The sequence below is a fragment of the Stegodyphus dumicola genome, chromosome X1, assembly GCF_044657685.1.
Source record: "Stegodyphus dumicola isolate Sdum_Otavi_A_Nest chromosome X1, ASM4465768v1".
NCBI classification, from domain to species: domain Eukaryota; kingdom Metazoa; phylum Arthropoda; class Arachnida; order Araneae; family Eresidae; genus Stegodyphus; species Stegodyphus dumicola.
Window position 1 is genome coordinate 13,613,235 of NC_140780.1, and position 19,600 is coordinate 13,632,834.

Below are 19,600 nucleotides of genomic sequence, written 5' to 3' on the forward strand. Positions count from 1 at the left end.
AATAAGAACTCAAATTTTTAATACAATTTAGAAATTTTGGATAAATATGAACCATCTTTAAATATTAAATTGTAAAGAATGAAAGCAAAACTATGTAGCTTCTGGACAGCTTATATTCAAAAGCAATGTAATACGGTTAGAAAATGACCATATGATAACTTTTGCATCATATATATTGTAACACGTTCTGCATTTTCTGTACACTCTAGTTTATACAGATATGTAATAAACATAAATTGATTACAGTTATATAACCTTAATAGGGCGAGATACAACCTCAGTAAGATGAAAAAATTTCAAATGGTTATATTGGATATTTTCTATTATTTAAAAATTTCGAATATTACAGAAGTATTTTAATACCTTGAAAAATATAATACCTTACTGGATCATTAAAACATTGTTGTAATTACCTGTTCTCTAAAACAGTTCATCACTCTAATCATTTAGCAATTCAACGTTGCATGGCATCCATTTACATGTTTAGTGACATTATATTCATGGCACTTTATTATGCTGCATTCATGTCACTCTACGGCTTTATATTAAGTAGAAATGAGTTGTTACATGAATGTAGCAGTGTGACTTCCCAACAATATTACAGTGTAACTTCACAACAAAGTCGCAGCTTGACTTCCCAGCAATGTCACAATGTGACTTCACATCAAAGTCCCAGTCTGACTTCACATCAACGTCGCAATGCGACATTGCAAAAAGCGGACAATAAGCCATTCCTACAACGTTACTGCGACATTGAGGTTGTTAGAATGCGACACGTTTGCAATGCTGGGGTATGAAAGATCTACTGAAAAATCTATATATGCTCCTTTGACTTTAGAATGAATACCATGAAATTGTGCAGTGGTGACATTTAGTCAAATCCCACGAATTATAAAGGCATAGTAGTATAACTAGTGGTGACATTTAGCAAGGCATATGAATTGTAAAGGCATAGTAACATGATGATAAAAATTTCAGAAATACTTTCCGAATGTTGCTTTTAATGCAATATACAATTCATGAAAAGCTTTTCTTAGAGCAGCACAATTGAATGCTTTGACTTTTATATATATTTTTTCTATGGAAGGCACACTAGCAAAGATTAGCACTTTACATTGGTATTCATCATATTTCACATTGGAAAACAAGCAAATTCAAGTTAAGCAAAATTATGAACTCTAAACAAAAAAGTGAGAAATGTTAAGTATAAATGAAATGGAAACTTAAATCCTCTCTGCCAGAAGATTACTGGCACAGTAAATTACTATCATTCCAAAATAAATAATTATTTTTTACATTACAATTAAAAAAAGTGTAAACATAAAGAATATTTTGAATTTCAAATAATAAAAATTTTCCTCCCACAGTATTTAAAAAATTAAAAAACTAGCCCCTACCCCGCAACATACCACTGAAACATGTAATAAACCGAACAAACTGTGCAGAAGTTTGAAACATTTTTTCAACATGATCCTGGAACTGCTTTTACCCTTAAGGATAAAAAATGAAACATCTGTACAATGACTGTTATAATTACATATATTGGCTTACACATTTATAATCCACACATAAATACAGGAATAATAAAAATTTAGCATATTCTGCACAAGTAAAATTTGCTACAGCTTCATAAATACAGGCAGTTCAAACATACCAAACAATTCTTTTCTTCTGGGTTAGGAAACTTGACAGTTGGAAAATCTGGATCAGGCCTCATTTGTTCTTGCACTGGAATAAAATTTTCATATCTAAAGTACTGGAAAGCCTTTTTCATATATGAGTGAGCAACTCCATGCAAAGCAGTGAAAGTTATTTTGGTTTTGCAACTTCGAAGATCCCTAAAATAAAATAAAATATAAAATGCAATAACATTACAGACAAATAATTAGTTCAGTCTTAATTCCACTCAGCAGCTTCTCCTGCATCTAGTAATCCAAAATTCACTAAACATCTAAAAAATAAAAAAACAAATAAAAAAATCTTAGAATTCGCTCAAGGTCTGAATGAACATATATATTATTATTTGTTCCATCACATTAATCTGAAGACATAATTGATTTGTTCCCCCATAATTATACATATGTATGTAAATAATTCAGTATTTCTCACGGGCAATAAAAAGCAATGTCATTAAATTCAATGATTACATGAGAAATATGCAATAACTGAAAAAAATTATTTTAAAATTTCTATTTTAGTTCAGTAAATTTTTTCAAAATGTAAAAAAAAAAAAAGTATTCAAAATCAGAAATTAGTGATCTCAAATATATACACTGGAAAATGACACACAATATCAGCTTACATTTCATATCCTATGTAAATGATTAAATACTGATAAAAGAACAGTAATTAAACAAAAGATATAGATTAGAAGTAAGAAATTAGCAATTTGAGGAACTGCTGTCTTTCCAAAATGTTGTCTTTAAAATTATTGACTCAAGTTTATTTAAATGTTAGAAAAAAGAAAGTAAGAAATGACTTTAAAAAAATAACTAAAAACAAAAACAATGAAGGTAGATAATGCAAGTGCACATTTTGGTGCATGAATAACTTAATTTAACATCACCAATGCAACAAAACATAAACAGTGAAAATATTCAAAACAAAGTTAACACAATTACAGCAATTAAAATTTAAATATATATTCAATTAAAATTATTCACATACTTTTAACTATTTATAACACACTAGAAATCTGAATTGCAGCGATCGGCCAAAATATTGTTATGAAATGTCCAGCTGTGGTAAAATAGCTTCTCGGCAAAGCAGATTTAGGGTTGCTAGAAAATGACAAGGGAATGCAGGGTTGCTATATTTGGTGCAAAATCGCCTATTTGGTGCCAAAATTGGCAATACCCCATAAACTGAGGACATTCTAGAATGAATTCTCATCAGTTTGATCAAGAATGTTTTCAAGGCAGGCTAAAGCTATAAAAACCCTTTATGTACGAGCAGCAGTCTATCGAGTTAATCATCAGTCTAGTGGCATATCTCAAATTAGGGCATCACCAGTGTCTTGTAGTCCAGCGTTGAGTTCGCCATTAAGCGTAATGTGAGTGTGCATCATTGAGGCTGTCGAGTGTGTCGCGAGTTGTAGCATGGAGAGCCTCAAGAGTACGCTGAGTTCCGAGAACGACTTAAGCAAGTTGGGAGCTGTACTCTACTGCTTTGCCATGAAGCTGTCTTCACCATTATAGCCTGAAGGCTGTGTTGCTGATTGTTTCAGCATGTTTATAGTTGTTTTTAACAACTGTAAACATGTTTCTGAAGCTGTCCTGAGTAATACTGGCTAAATAAACCACGTTTCGATTTTTCATCAAGTGTTGTCGTCAATCACTCCAAATCCGTGAACCCGTATAAAATGCAACAATATTATGACCACCCTTCCTAACAGCAAATTGCCCCACATTCGACATTTAAAACAGGTTGTAATTCATCACAGTACCCTCTTTGACTAATTACCTTGCTTGGTATCTTTGCATTGTGCTGTCTGGATTGGACACTCATATTAAGACCAATCAGCAGTAAATGATTTTAGCATTGCTGATATTTTTACAAGATTCTAAACCTCATTTTTATTTAGTGCTAATATCTCATCTTTTATAACATTAGAGCCCTTTTTCTTTTTTTTTTTAATCTGATGCAAAACTTTGTATATGTAGCAGGATTTAAAAAAAGTACTCTCAGCAACTATATTAAGAAGCTACCTGATTTTATCCAAACTGGTTTCTTTGTATCTTGATCCGAGGATGAATTTAGTAGATGGTGGATGTATATACAGCTTGAATCATTTATTGCAGTAACATTAGGCACTGTACATATACGTTCAGGTTTTAAATAAACAAGAATATAAAATATGTTGCTAACACCCATCTTTATCATTCATGCAGTCAACTACATGACCATAAATACTTCTGCTGTCAAATTTATGGCAAACCTGCCTTGGAATGTATGTGTAAAACTCTGTTCCAAATTCCTATAACTGGTATTAATTTTTGCATGACATTATTACCTATACCATAATTAAACTGTATGGCCTGTCGCTCCAACTGCACCCCCCCCTAATTGACACAAAAGATCTTTATTTCACAGAACACAATAAATGCTTGCAAATAATATTCTTACTGAAATATAATTCCACATACAACTTGAAACTACAAAAGTAAAATATTTATTTTAACTTACTCAGACGGAAAAGGGATTAATTCACCAAAATACATCTGAGTAATTTCTGCCAAAGGGTCCCTACAAGAATACGAGGTCCAGACTAAAGAAGTATCAGTAGAACCTGGTATTGGTTTTTTATGCTTCTCAATTTCCTCTTGTATACGTTTATCCTGTGGAGAATTAATCTAAAAAATAAAAGTAATTACCAAATTAAAAAAGAAGTTTTGCAGATCTTGATAAGAGAATTGTATTAAAAATAAAACAAAATAGTACCTGAGCTCCATTGTACCAATAAACCTGTGGAAAAGCACGACAAATTTGAGATACACCATTTCAAAATAAAGGCATACTTAAAACAATTTTATTTACACAATACATAAACTAATATTTAAAATAAACTTTTCATATGAGAAATAAAAGGCAACAATGAGACAAGTCTTGAAGAAGACCGAATATTCCATTTTTCAACAATCCATTTATGCCAATTTCATAGGTCATTCCCAAACTAAATACAGATATTTAAAGATGGAAAAAAATATAATTGCAGTACTGTGTTATTGAGAAAATAATAGTATAGTACACTCTCTTTCATTTGAAAATTTACAGCATGTTTTAATATAACTATCAAACAGAAAGATGTTTCCAGATTTTCAATCAGCTCGAATGAAATATAGTGAGCAAAATGTAAACACAAGGTCTACACTGAGCATTTCTCAATTCTAACTACTGAAATAGATGGCTATGTAAGTTTTTCTACCTTTAACTAGCATGCTTATCTCAAATATAATGTCCATTAGTATTTTCTCTATTATCATATAATTTTCTTTACATTGCTTTTCCGATACTCTCATTATTAGAGAAATGGTTTGATGAAAAGCATCCCCCCCCCCAATGAATGAGAAAAACTGCCTAGTAGATTCCTTTTGTAATTTTGATGAACGACTCATAACAGAATGTGGACCTTCACATGGAGATCCGAGTTGCTTCTGAAATCTGTCAATGCAAAGAAAAATGGGACAGATTGATAAAAATCTTTATGTACAAATAATTGAGAAATACCTATATGTTGAGGTTCCTTCAATAAGATTAATTCCATCTACTTTTGTAACTAATTTAGAAAAGTTCCTGGCGGTGTATGGTTTACTTTTGCTTCAAAAAATTCTCCAGAAAGTTTAATACTTTCTTCATATGTCATCTCTGCCTGCTATTGTATAGTGAGTATTGTCATGGATTGTTGTTTGAAGGCATAAGAGAACAATTGGTGACATTTCACTCCAAATTAAATTATATTATTATGTGCTTTTAAAGTAGCCTTTAGTGATTTTGTAGAAAGTGAAAGTTTAATGTCATAGATTCTTGACAAGATTTGAAATATTTCAGATGATTCTCATTCAGATATAAAATGCAAGGGTTTTCCAAACCTTGCTATGCAGTTGTACTTCGCCAAATGTTTCTGAGGGATTTTGATATTTGCCAAATACTGATTTCATGTGCTGGGATATTTTAGATTTTCAACATCGACTACAAAATTTCCCCCGATGCTGAACACCTTTCTTGATATTTGACGGAATAAATTTTGGAGATTAATTTTATTGTTCATCTAATTCTAGGATTCTAATTGATCTAATTCCAGGATGCATGAAACTGATGAAATATTTTCAGTTTACTTCAGTTCATAATATAACTGAATCTAGTTTCTTCAGTGGGGATTTTATTTATTTGAATTTGGAGTTCGACTTGGTAAAACCAAATGTGGTTTTTCTTGCCTAAATGGTTGAATTTTCATGCTCACTTTATTTGCTTTGGCATCCATTAACATCATTGTTTCAGTTTTGCTATCGGTACTCATATTAAATACACAAGTTGAATGCTCCACGTCACCAGTTGTAGGTTCTCAGCTAAGAAAACGTAATAACATGAAGACAAAGACAAACTACCTTAATGCAATTTTATTGAACTAAATACTGAATACTACTGTCATAGTGATCCTTTATTTTTAAATAAAGGATATACAGTACAAAGTCTGTAATCTGGACTCGTCGGGACTTCGGCGATTCCGGATTATAGATCATCAAATAAATCTGGTAAGATTGCATGCAGAAATTATACAATTAAAAATATGAAACCGTAATTTATGAAATAAAGAGCAATTATGATCTAAAGGGTATGAAAATTTACAAAAAAAAAAAAGCTTAATATTTATTTGTTTACTTTATTAAACATTTCTTTCAATGTAAGTTGTTTAAGTTGCTTTGATTTTTGTGCTAATACTTTCTCTTTAATTCTATAAACAGACATAATTTCTTGTTATAAAGTTCCACTGTTCAAGTCCTGTAATTGCTGTGTCAAGAATACAGACTAACTTGTGAATCGAAATTTTTTCGTTTTCATTAACCTCTCTGCCACTTTCTTCACTATAGGAAGAGCGCATGGGTAAACGCTTTACGCGCATGCGTGCATTGAACACGCATGCATAAATGCCTTATGCACATGCGTAAGTTTGTGGCTTTGAGGTCCAGATTATAGATCATTCCGGATAATGGACGTACGGATTACGGACTTTGTACTGTATTATTCTTTATTGATATTATCCTTTATCAACTAACAGATCCTTAATTTTTTAACTCCAGTAGTAAAACTTTTTTTAACTAAGCATTGGATTCTAAAAAGAAATCCAACATCAAAACTGTTGCCAAAAAAGATATCAACTAGTATGTTACTCTGCATATACGCAGAGTAAACATTTACACTTATTAAAATATTCGTGAATTACTTTTATATTAATTAATTATATTTTTTGTCCTGTTGGTGTAATGAAGTTAAGAGCCTGGCTGGCCTTCAATACAACCCCAATTTTAACTATATTCAATACATAATGGAATGAACAGATAAGATGACGGCCAGCCACTACAAAATCACCCAGAATCTGTGATATAATTATGCTAATTTGGTTATGGATGAATAAAAGGCGATTTTCAGCATTAATATTTAAAACCCTAATTGAAAGTCTTCCCAGAAAAACTGAAGCTTGTTAGAGAAGTAAAGAATAAAGTAACTACATATGCATGGTTTTCATACTCCATTTTCCTTCTGGAAGAGTAGATTTTGACATACTCTTGGCCGTATGAGCATAAGTTCTAATTTAAGAACTTATAAAATAGAATACACCAAAAGAAAATATTTTATTCAGTTAATAAATGCAAAAGTCAATTCAATTTCTTAAGAAAGAAATTAGCATGTACAATGTGGTTTACTTCCCATAAGATTCAATACAGTACAAAGTCCGTAATTCAGACTCGTTGGGAATTCGGCGATTCTAAATTAGGGGTTTTTCCGGATTATAGATCATCACTTTAAATCTGGCAAGATGGCATGCAGAAATTATATAATTAAAAATATGAAACCGTAATTTATGAAATAAAGAGCAATTATGATCTAAAAGGTATCCAAATTTACACACCAAAAAAACCTAATATTTATTTGTTTACATTATTAAACATTTCTTTCAATGTAAGTTGTTTAAGTTGCTCCGTTTTTTGTGCTAATACTTTTTCTTTAATTCTATAAACAGACATAATTTCTTATTCAGTTACAAAGTTCCACCTATAGGAAGCGGTATTTTCTGAATACTACATATTTTGCCATCTGTTGATTGATGATTGGGGTACTGTCGTCACAATGAAAAACTTCTGTTATATCATCTTCATTTATTACCGCTTCTCCACATTTCTTTACAAAATCCAATAACTGGAAAATTTCACCTTTAGTTTGTGATGTCCAAAAACCTTCAAATTCTCGGCTATCATCTTCATCGTCCTCACCATGAAATATGGTAGCTGGCCATAAATTATGCCAAGCATTTTTTAATGTATCCCATTATGCGCATGCATAAAGCATACACAAAAAAGTTTGTGGTTTTGAGGTCCGGATTATAGATCATTCCGGATAATGGACATCCGGATTACGGACTTTGTACTGTATACGATATTCAGAATTACTGCATTAATTACTGCTATTGAAATTATGCATATTTACAGTCTGCATATGATTTGTGTATTGTTTATCAATTACCTATCTTTCTAATCAAGTTTTAAAGTAATTTAACAATGATGATAATTCATTAACAGGTACAAAATTGAAACTAAATTTAACTGAACAATTTGAGCAACATAACTTACTTTATATCCATTATCATCCTTGGGGTTGTGACTGGCTGTAATCATTATTCCAGCTATCAACTGGTATGTCTTTACAGTGAAAGGTACAAATGGTGTGGGTGTTATATCAGAAAAGATGTGAACTGTAAAACCTCTCAAAAGAAAAGCTACAGCTGCCAATTCAGCAAACCTAGAAATTTTTTTAATATTCACATACCAGTTGCAACAAAGCATGAGTAGGGTTAAACAAAACTACTTGGGGGTTGCCATGTAAAGCAAATAAATATAAATGTTGGGCAAATAAAAATTAAATAAAACACAAACATACCTATTTGCATTTCATTTAATTACTTATATATAATATACACATATACATACATATAACTAAATGAGAATCAATATCATAAATACATCATAAAAATTAGATGCAATCAGAGCAAAATGTGAGGAAATTAGTTAAACACTACTATTCAGAGAAGCTCCAACATCACAAAAGCCATCAGTTAAAACAAAGATATTTATTTCGGAAAATACACCTGATATAAGATGTGAATGATTAAAATTTCCAAACTAAGTTAAAAGGAAAATGTTAAATTGAATACACTTTTTGTTTCCCTTCACACCTAATAACAGATCACACAAGGATTGGTAATGGCCAATACAAATTTTGGATGGCTGTCTATAAAATTCCATTATGTACAGATTGAAAATGTATCCACAGTCAGCTTTTGCTGGGGTGCAAGATGACATATGGATCTATCTCTTACCGATTATATCCCACACATATTCTGTGGGATTAAAATGGCAAACCATGCAGTCCAAAAAAGAATTAATACTTGATGCTCGCACTAGAAATGTCAAACAATGTGTGTCACATAGGCAGCAACACTGTCCTGTTAGAACAAACCAATGATAAGATTTCTGGATGCAGTACCTCACAAATGTAGCGCTGACTAAACATAGCCCTTGCAATTCATAAAAGCAAGAGCATAATTGAAATATTATATCCCCTCATGTAATGATATCGATAATAGAGCCACCATGACGGTCTTCAGTGCAGTCTTCTTATTGTAATGGCAAAAAAAGACACAGACATCATGGATTCACAGATGTTATCTACACTCATCAGCGAAGCTGATTTGCTCCCATTCCCGATACCAGCTTCTTTGTACTCCACATCATTATAGTGTGTCATGCTAGAGGAAACAGCAAAAATATATGCCAAAATATAGCTATCATACAGCAATGAATGATGAATAATGCTAAAATATAGAGCCTAATGTGTAACAGTCCTACAGAAACAGCTGCATGATCCATCATTTCCCAGTGTACCAACATCAATTTTCTAATTCTGTGGTATTTATAGATGTTCCAATCCCCTCACATTTATGCATACAACTTTATTCTGCCCACAGTCTCCATGCATGTATAATTGTATTAACCTTCCAACCATAGTTCTGAGGGCATCGCCAGCCCTCCTCATTCACAACTGCAACGTCTGTCATTATCATTACACAGCACATATTTTCTCCACCAATTTGACATTGTAGTTAATTTCAGCCCTTTTCAACACACTTCTCATGATGCTAAATATCTTTAAGAGAAATAGAATGTGCATAAAAATTATTCGACAAGAACTGTCTGCTGCATCTGTAATTCAGAAGGTCATGAATGTAAACAGGCAATGCAAAATTAGCCTGTAGTTCCTATTTTAAATAACAGACTTATAATACATGCTCATGTGTTAGTTGGATTTAATGGAATAAGAAACCATCTACGATTTTGCCTATTATGAAATGAAACGGCTACTCATAATCTTGTCTTGCTGTGCGTTGTATATGCTTATATACTGCTGTTAAAATAAGAAATAACTGAGATTTGCATTTCATGGTTCTGTTTTGCATGTAAGTCAGATTTTAAACTTGACTTTGCATGTGCTGGAATTACAACTGCTAAGCTGAGTATGAAGCATTTTTCTTGGTGCTGCAATTAACAGCTGCGTAATCTTTTATTTTATGTCTAATAGGAGAAAACAAAAGCAAATAATTTAAAACACATTTTTACTAAACTATAAATTATACTATTAATTCACATGCAAATGAAAAATATCACTAGAATCCAACTAATGAATCAGAATACAATACCACCAGAATCCAAACAAACGAATCTGAGCAATGATAAATGAATGATTACAACCAAGAACAGAAATTTCTATTTTCACTCTATGAAAAATTTAAATCTGTACAGTAAATATTATGGCCAATATACATTAATAATGAAAAGCAATCAAAAATTTAAACAAAAATAATTTGTTCTTATGGAAGAGAGGGGTGGCTGAAAAGAGGGTCAGATCACCCACTGTGAAGAAAAACCCCTCAGAGATAAAATGACATAGCATAGTAGTACAGAATTTTGCCTCGCCCGAAATTCACATTTTGTTAAACAACGTGTCTACTACAGCCTTACTCAACACTGGGACGCAGTGCGGCTTTTTGTTGCAACACTTTTTAAAAGAATTAACTGTGGTACAGACCATTTAAAACCACAGGTAAAAGTAATTGCCCCCCGAGGTAAACAGTGTGTATGTGCGTTGGGAAAATAGGGCCGCACATACAGATTAAAAACGAAACTCAGAAAATATATTTCCTTGTAGTAAAAGATTTGTTAACTCCCGTAATTTTTTTTTGGGGGGGGGGGTTGATTTTTTACATGCAGCAAGTGCGAACTTAAATTTTAAGAACTTTATTGGTTCTAATGGAGGCTGCAGAAGAACGAGGAGCACCTTCAGAAACAGGATTGAACCACCTCCAGAAAGAGGGTAAGAAAAAAATCCAAGCTTTAGTAAGAAATTTTAATAAATTGCTTGAATCTAAACCAGGATTCCCCCAAGCAGTGAATCATGAGATAAGTGTTGGTGATGCACCCCCCCCAGTTCGGTCTGGTGTGGTGTGGTGTATTTAATTATGGCAAAGCACACTAGGGCTATCTGCCTAAGGGAAGGGATGCCTTCGTGGAGGACTTTCTAAGGCAAACTGGCTCGTATACACGTTACACATGGGGAAAACCACAAAAACACCCATGCAGCCAGCCCGTTCGGGGGATTCGAACCTCGGACTGAACTACCAGTGTTCAGCGACTTTACTGCTGGGCTGCTGGTGGGCCCCAGTTCGGTCTAAGCCATATAGGTGTGACCATGTTAAAAAAAAATATTTTAGAGCAGCATATTAAAGAGATGCTGGCCAATAAAATAATTATCCCGAGCAGTAGCCTCTATGCAAGCCTGGTAGTTTTATGTAGCAAGAAAAACGGCCTCCCACCATTAGATCCAAATTTCTGGAGGTTTGCCATGGACTAGCATAAACGAAATAGTATAACAAAGTATCCTACATATCCCCTGCCAGTAATTGACAAGATAATCCGAAAAATATGATTCATTAATAATGCGACAACACTTGACCTGACATCAAGATACTTCAGACTGCAGTAAAACTCAAAGATGAGGAGAAAACCACCTTTATAAAGAAATCCGGCACGTATGCTTTTGGAGAATGTCATTTGGCTCAAGCAGAGCTCCGACTACATTTCAGAAGGTAATGTATATCATATAAAAACCCCTCCAACGCAAAAGTACATCTATTTAGATGATACCATAATTACAAGTGACACTATCGATGAGCACATAGAGCATTTAAAAGAAGTTTTTTCATTATTAAATGAAGCCGGCCTCAAGGTGAATCCCAAGAAATGTAAATTTGTGGTGAAGGAACTTGGATACCTCGAACATAAAATTAAAAAAAAAAAAAAAGGCATAGAAACAGATAGTTCTAAAATCTTAGTAACCAAGAGTTAGCCACCTTTCTAACACAGCCAAAAATTAGCATCCTTTTTAGGAATGTGCTCATATTAGAGATTACGTATAAAGGATTTCACAAAGATAATTGAACTCTTCCTGGTTCTCAAATGAAGAAAAAAAACTTGTTTCATGAGGAGGGCTGAGGTGAAAACTGGACCAGTATGCAAATTTCTTGAAGGGGACCAAAATTTAGAAGGGCAGCCAATTGCCTACTTCAGTAAAACTTTGAATCAGACTCAACAAAATTAAACCACTGCAGAAAGAGAAACTATTGCTTCTTAGCACCAGTGTAGAAATTTCGAGTTTATCCTAGAAGCAACCCGGTGATAGCGCCCCGGCAGTTGGTTGCTTGTATTCCGGAAAAAATCTTTCACTCAGCTTATACGCTGGACGTTAAAGCTGCAGGAGTACAATCTAACAATAAAACACATGCCGGAGAAGGAAAATGTTGTCGCAGATGCCCTTTTAAGAATTAAGATTCACAAAGAGGGAAATACCATCAGATGAATGATATTAACCTTGAAAATAATAGAGTCCTGAAAAAAAAAAAAAAAATCACTGCAGAATTGAAGATGGACCCTGAATTCTTTTGAATTTGTTTTTACATATGTGTATCTCGAAAACCCCAAACATATTGAGCATGTGGACATTATTGGAATCAGAAACAGGGCAGCCCACTATGAAATCATTGATAAATTGCTATTTTACACAAAATTTACTAACGATAATCAAGAGTACCGGCCAATGAGCCCAGCGGGTCTATAGTTAAATATTCCAGAAGAGATGCATGATTTACTTATATCAGGCCACCTTGGTATTAGGAAAATATTCCAAAGGGTCCGCAAAGCTTTTTTCCCACAGTTACAGAAAATCGTGATAGCATATATCAGGTCATGCCATATGTGCCAATTAACAATGTTAATTATAACCAAGCTGGGTACTTACATAACATAAAAACCACTTTCTCCAATGAGTTGATGGGCATCAATTTGCTCCGACCTTACCTCAGAACAAGGCTAAATAAGAACAGATCTCTCTTAACTATTGTTAACCATTTTTCAAAATGGGTGGAAATAGTGCATCAGCAAAAATAATGTCAGATTTGTTTTTAAATAAATATATCTCAAAACACTGGGCCACATTAAAAGTAATATTTGATAATGGAAAACAATTTGTACGTCAGTTATTTGAAAATCTTTGCACAGAACTTGGCATACGCCATCTGAAAATAGTACAATATCGGCTGCGATCGAATATAGCGGAACACATAAACAAAAATATAGTTAAAATTATTTGGATATACATTAAGAATTATCATGACTGTTGGGATACCTGTGTCAGTGAATTAGCTTTTGCTTTAAGAACGCCGAAACATGATACTATGCAAAAGACCCATGTAGAACTCTTTTTAGGGAGGAAAATTTTAGCTCCCTTAGATAAACTCTATTTTGTGCAACAAAGGCAAGACAAATTTAAGTTAAAGGACATTCACAGAATCATAGATGAGGCGATAAGAAACTCAGATTCAGCTAGACAGAAACAAAAAATATACTATGATAAGAACACACGGTAGGGTGGAATGTTCTATAGGTCAAAAAGTACTGAAAATGAAACATTCCTCTTCATCTATGCCAGAAAAAAAGTCACCAAGTTTGAGCCCAGGTTCGACGGGCCTTTTCTCATCAAGAAAATTAGATTAACTTTATATTTAAAGGATACGAATGGACAGAAAACAGCGGCTAATTTTGATCAAGTGAAACTGTATTACACTCGAAATGATTTTGAAGTTTTGAAAGATCTCTTTTAGGAACCTGGAAGCCTACCAAGAGGTACTGACGAGCAAATCTTGCAGTTGACTCCCCCAGCAGAGAAAAAGAAGCCTGCCGAAAAGTCAAATGGAAGACCAGCAAAGTGAGTTCTGGTGCAATGAGGTCCAGGGCCAACAGAAAAAAGGAAAATGTCATCAAATGGATGGCCAGCTAAGCGAGTTCCACCACAATGAGGTCCAGGGCCAGCCGAGAAAAGGAAAATGTCATTGAATGGAAACTAGTGATTTTTGTTTGAAATTTGCTTAGTTTATCATAAAATAAAAAGAAAACTTTTCATATTTAAGAAATTAAGCTAACAGAAATTTAAGGCCTTATAAAATTACTTACACACATCCCTTGATTTACACGATTTCGGTTTTACACGGTTTAAAAATTAATAGATTTCAAAAACTTGGTAAAAATGTATATTTGGCTGCATATACCCAAATACACGTATCTGAAGTCCTTTTTGAATCTCCTTCTTTGGTATCACTGGTGGCTACAACAAGGATCGGGTCTCCCTGTGTTGTAAAAGGGATTTTTGCCTTCCAACAAAAGCCTGACAGGGCCTTCCCCAGGCAAATGCACGTCACCTCGATTACATAGCGGAGTTTACAACTGATATGAGATGTCGCGAGCATCTCAACGGTTGTACAAATGTAATTTCTTTAAAGGTTAAAATTTACGGTTTGGTAATATTGTATCATTTTTATGTTTAAAAAAAAAAAAAATGCACCACGATTTTGCATTAAGGTGGATTGCCTGTTTTACAGTGAATTAATTGGGTGGATTGGCCATATTACTTCATTATAAATCTCTCTTTACGTTTCTTTTAATGGAGTACCGATTGAATGAACAAAATTCAGGTAGAGTCACGTAACATGGTGACTCGGACATGATATTAAAGGTACATTATTTTGAATTACCTATTATTCTGAAAATGGAATTACTTGTTAAAAACCGCTCTCCTATAAGAGCTAACTTCACAAAGTGTTTTAATGGTTTGAATGACTTATTAAAGGCAGATAATGTTAAAGAAGAGAGTGTTACACCTAACTTTGCTAATTTAAATAGAATTTATTGTCAGCTAACTGAAATGGATCAAGAAATAAGCTCTTTATTATTAGAAGATAAAGACGATAAAAAGCATCAGAATGAGTACACGACAATATAAGAATATAATGAAAATTTCGTAAAGGCAGAAGTAAACGTATTTAAATAGAATTTCTAAAACTGAAAGTTCTGTTGATTCTTCGCCCGTTCAAAAACGAAAGTTAAAGCTACCAGAGAACAAACTTTTGAAATTTGATGGGGAAATCAAAGATTGGCTTGCCTTTTGGAGCCAATTCGAAAGAATGCATGACGATGAAAGTATTGTGAAAGAAGATAAATTTCAATATTTAATTCAATGCATGACTGAGGGCTCTAGAACTCGCAATATTGTCGATAGTTACCCACCGACATGTGAAAATTCTGATAAAGCTATTGCATGTTTAAAATCAAGATTCGGCAGGGAGGAATTACTAATTGAATTTTATATACGCAAACTTTTAAACCTTGTTGTAAAAAATGTTACCGAAGAAAAAAGAAAATTAGATACGTCGAAATTAGATTCACATCTAAGAGCGTTGGAGTCCATAGGCTTAACATCCGATACATATTCAGCTATACTTTTCCCTCTTGTAGAACTGTGTATTCTGGAAGACATTTTTAGAGTTTGGTTAAGAAACCCTATAGTTAACACCAAATTCGATTCTTCTGAAGAAAATGCTTATGGGAAGAAATTAAGAAATTTATTATTGTTCCTGAAAGCTGAAGTTGAAGGCGAAGAACGTATTCGTTTAGCTAAGGGATTTGTAGGTAAAGAACACAAATTTCAGAAAGGGAAAATACAGCGTTATGTTCCTAGTAAACCACCGACAGCAGCAGATTTGTTTGCAGGAACAACAGAGAATAAAAGAAAACAATTTTTGTATATTTTGTGACAAACTGCACAAAAGTAAAGATTGCTTTTCTGCAAGTAAACTCAAGTTTCAAGAAAAACAAGAAATTTTAAAAAACAAAAAGGCCTGTTTTGGCTGTTTAAAAATTGGACATTGTTCTAAACTTTTCAAGTCCAACATCAAATGTGTTCTTAGCAGTAAAAATCATTCGCTTTTGATGTGCCCGGAACTCCCTGGAAATAAGATGAAAGGTGACATACAGGAACTTGAGAAGACATTGTCATCTGATGTTAGTTCGTCTTAACTTATGCACTTCTGATGAAATATTGTTTCAAACGTTACAAGTGAAACTGAAGCCTAACGGGAAAGAGCTACAAGTACATGTACTCATTGACACTGGTTCACAACATTCTTACATTCTTAAAGAAACAGCTAAGAAACTAGGTTTGAAGCCTACAGAAAAGAGAATCTTAATTCACTCTCTATTTGGGGGAATTACAACTGAGAAAAGGGAGCATTATGTTTATGACGTTAACCTGATATCTTTGAAAGGAGACTTCTCCTGTAACATAAAGGTTCTGGATCAGCAGATCATTTGTGGCAACATTCCTCGGTTGAAAAGAGACCTATATAAAGAAAAGTTAACAGAAAATAAAATTTGGCTCACTGACTATGAAGAAGGTTGTCCTGATATTGATCTGTTAATAGGTGCAGATTAGTGTGGTAATATACTTACAAGAAGAATATGTACATTGAAATCCAATTTGACTGCATGTGAAACTTATTTAGGATGGGTTATCATAGGAAACATGTCCGAAGAAAGGTTTGACGAAACTTCAACCCACTTAGTGACATCTTTACTGATTAAAAATTCTTCTGTGGCTGTTTTGTGGAAATTAGATATTATAGGTATAGAGTTCAATAAATGGCTTGAAGATTTACATCTGTTGACAGAGATCGAAATTCCAAGATGTGTCCAAAGCAATGTCCCAAAAGAAAAATTGAGTTTTGATACTTTCTGTGATTTATATATAGGTCGAGATTTTTTGGGGGGCACAAATTGGTCGCTAATAGTCAAACTAATCCTCGTAAATACTTGATCTTTTGATCAAACAATAATTTTCCTAGCTTAGGTTTTTCTGAACTTTAAAGCAATTTTTAGAATTTTGGGGGTTTTCAAAAAACATTTTGGTAATTTCAGCTATTGTGTATTTGCTAGCAATATGGGGTTTAAAATTAAAATTTGAGTTGATTTGAGACACTGCATTTCTAAATCAAACAGAAATTCAAATGAATTTGTTTCAATCTTACGCCAGACTAGAAAGAACTATTTATCAGCATTCAAAGACAGGATTTTCTCCCTCTTCCACACTTTAAAAATTAAATGTATAAAACAAAATTTGAAAATCATTTTTAAATCTCACAGTTAAATGAATTGTAACATTTAAAAAAAAAATTTTTATTAATTCAAAGGGGCATTATCCCTGAGGGACAATTGTTTCCGTTTTGCGTCAAATCATTCTGAATGACCGTTTCACTTCTCCAACTGTTAGCACAAAACATTATCATCTTGTATTATATTTAAAGAAATTAAATAATGAAGAATCTGCACAAATGTATGTATGTTTCTCGCAATGTGATAAAATAACGGTACCTAGAGCCATCCAATTTTGAATGTTGTAATCCTACTGCGAATATAGGCAACTGGCAGTCCAAATTTGAGATTGTTTGTTTTATTATCGATTTCATATTCTGTAAAACTTTAACGAATTTTTGATTAACAAACTCAAGGATTTCAAAGCGAGCAATGGCAATGTTGTACATAAAAACATTTTTATTGCCAGCGCGCGAGACTGTGTATCGGAAATTCTAAAGATACGCTCATTTTCAAACTCTTTTGTGATATTGCTCTTGAACTGAATTTTATGGTTTAAGTGCAAAGAACATGCTATTTAACCCATTAACCGCTGGTGTTGCGTTGTCGGTCAAAATAAATGCGTACATAAATATAACTACCTAAGATATTTTATATCAGCAGATGATTTTGTGTAGGGAATATTATGAAGATTATATCTGTAAAAAAAATATTTGCCTTCAACAATCATTTTGTTTATAATAATTAATCTCACACTTTAAGCAAAATTTTCGACCGGGTATTTTTGCTGAAAATATTTAACGAAAGAATCGCCGTCTTTATGAGGGATCTATTTTTAGTCAAGGTCACAGTTTATCAGAACATTACATCAGTCAGATGATTATATTTGTGTTGGGAAGGAAGGGAAAACAGGTGTTGCGCTGACGTAACATCAGCAGGAAACGGGTAGTCAATCTCCTTTTTCACTCATTCCTTTCGATGTTCTGGTTCATGTTCTGGTTGTTTAAAAATGCCTAGAACGAGGTATATTACATTAGAAGATGCCATTCAAAGATTTTTTGATGAAGAAACAGATGATGATAATGTTAATAATGACCAGAATGAAACTGATATTGTTGTTGTTCCCCCAGATATTGCAGAATCTAGTGACGAAGAAGAAAGGAATGGCAATGTTTTAAATAATGATAACGATATTTTACCAAATGATACTGCTGGGGAAGTTGAAATTCACGTAAGAAGTAAGTTTTCGCCTTCTAAAAGCAGCTATACTCTTCCAAAAAATTTAAAAAGCAGAAGACTGAAATCTTGAAGTGGATAAAAAATAACTGTTAGTTATGTCTCAGGAAGAACATGAAGAAAGAGATAGAAGAGAAATTATAAAAGACAAAATGCAATGTAAAACTAGTGCACAGATTTTCGATTTTCGTTTTGTTTAGACATTTACTCTCTTCTCGTAGAACAGACAAATATATACGCTCAGCGGGGAAAAAAAAAAAAAAACGCCCAGAATTTATTGCATCTGAAGCCTATATGAGAAGATTTATTGGAATATTATTGCTCACAGGATATCATTCTTTACCTCAAGAAAAAATGTATTGGTCTTTTGATAAGGACATTTCTGTTCCTGTTGTACGAGGATCAATATCACATTTGCAGTACCGGAACATGAAGCAGAATTTGCATTTGATAATAGTCAAATTGACAATACTGATAAATTATATGAGGTGAGACCGTATCTAAACTTACTAAATATCACCACTTTTTACAAGTGGAAATATAAAGTCTCTTTTAGATTTCAGATGCGAGAATGCATTATTCCTTTTGCAAACACCTATTGAGAGTGTAGAATCAGCCAGAAATAGATCAGCAACAGGAAGACCTAGTAAATTCAGCATTCAAAAACCACTGCATGGAGATAGTAGACATTTAATCGTAAAGTCCGTTGATAACAAAAGACTTTGTTGTAAAGAGTACCATAGCCAGACTGTTTATAGATGCAAAGTATGTAATATAGCTTTACATCATGATTGTTATCAAGCTTTTCATGCTTGAATCTTTCAAATGAAATAATCTATATTTGTAAAAGAAATACAATGTATATTTTAATATTAGATTAATTACATGTAAAGTGATTTGTAGATTTATAAAACGTTATACAGCTAAAAAGTAATCATGCGCTCCACTCAAAAGAAACATCACACGAGTACAATCCTGCTCACTAAACATCCGTAGTCTTATTCCGCTGAAGTTGCATGAACGCAACACTCACGTTTTCCACGGGTAAGAGCATTTTTTTT

At 33.2% G+C, this 19,600-nt stretch overlaps 1 protein-coding gene across 1 annotated transcript in view; it reads right to left on the reverse strand.

Moving 5' to 3' along the window:
- The window catches only part of Pgm2a (phosphoglucomutase 2), a 156,614-nt gene that overhangs the window by 79,302 nt on the left and 57,712 nt on the right, over window positions 1-19,600 (reverse strand). Inside the window, exons 4-7 of the mRNA XM_035366369.2 lie at window positions 8,346-8,514; window positions 4,441-4,464; window positions 4,186-4,352; window positions 1,655-1,838 (exon numbers count right to left, since the gene is read on the reverse strand). Of these exons, the coding sequence (XP_035222260.1) occupies window positions 1,655-1,838; window positions 4,186-4,352; window positions 4,441-4,464; window positions 8,346-8,514 (544 nt within the window). The remainder of the gene's footprint in view (window positions 1-1,654; window positions 1,839-4,185; window positions 4,353-4,440; window positions 4,465-8,345; window positions 8,515-19,600) is intronic.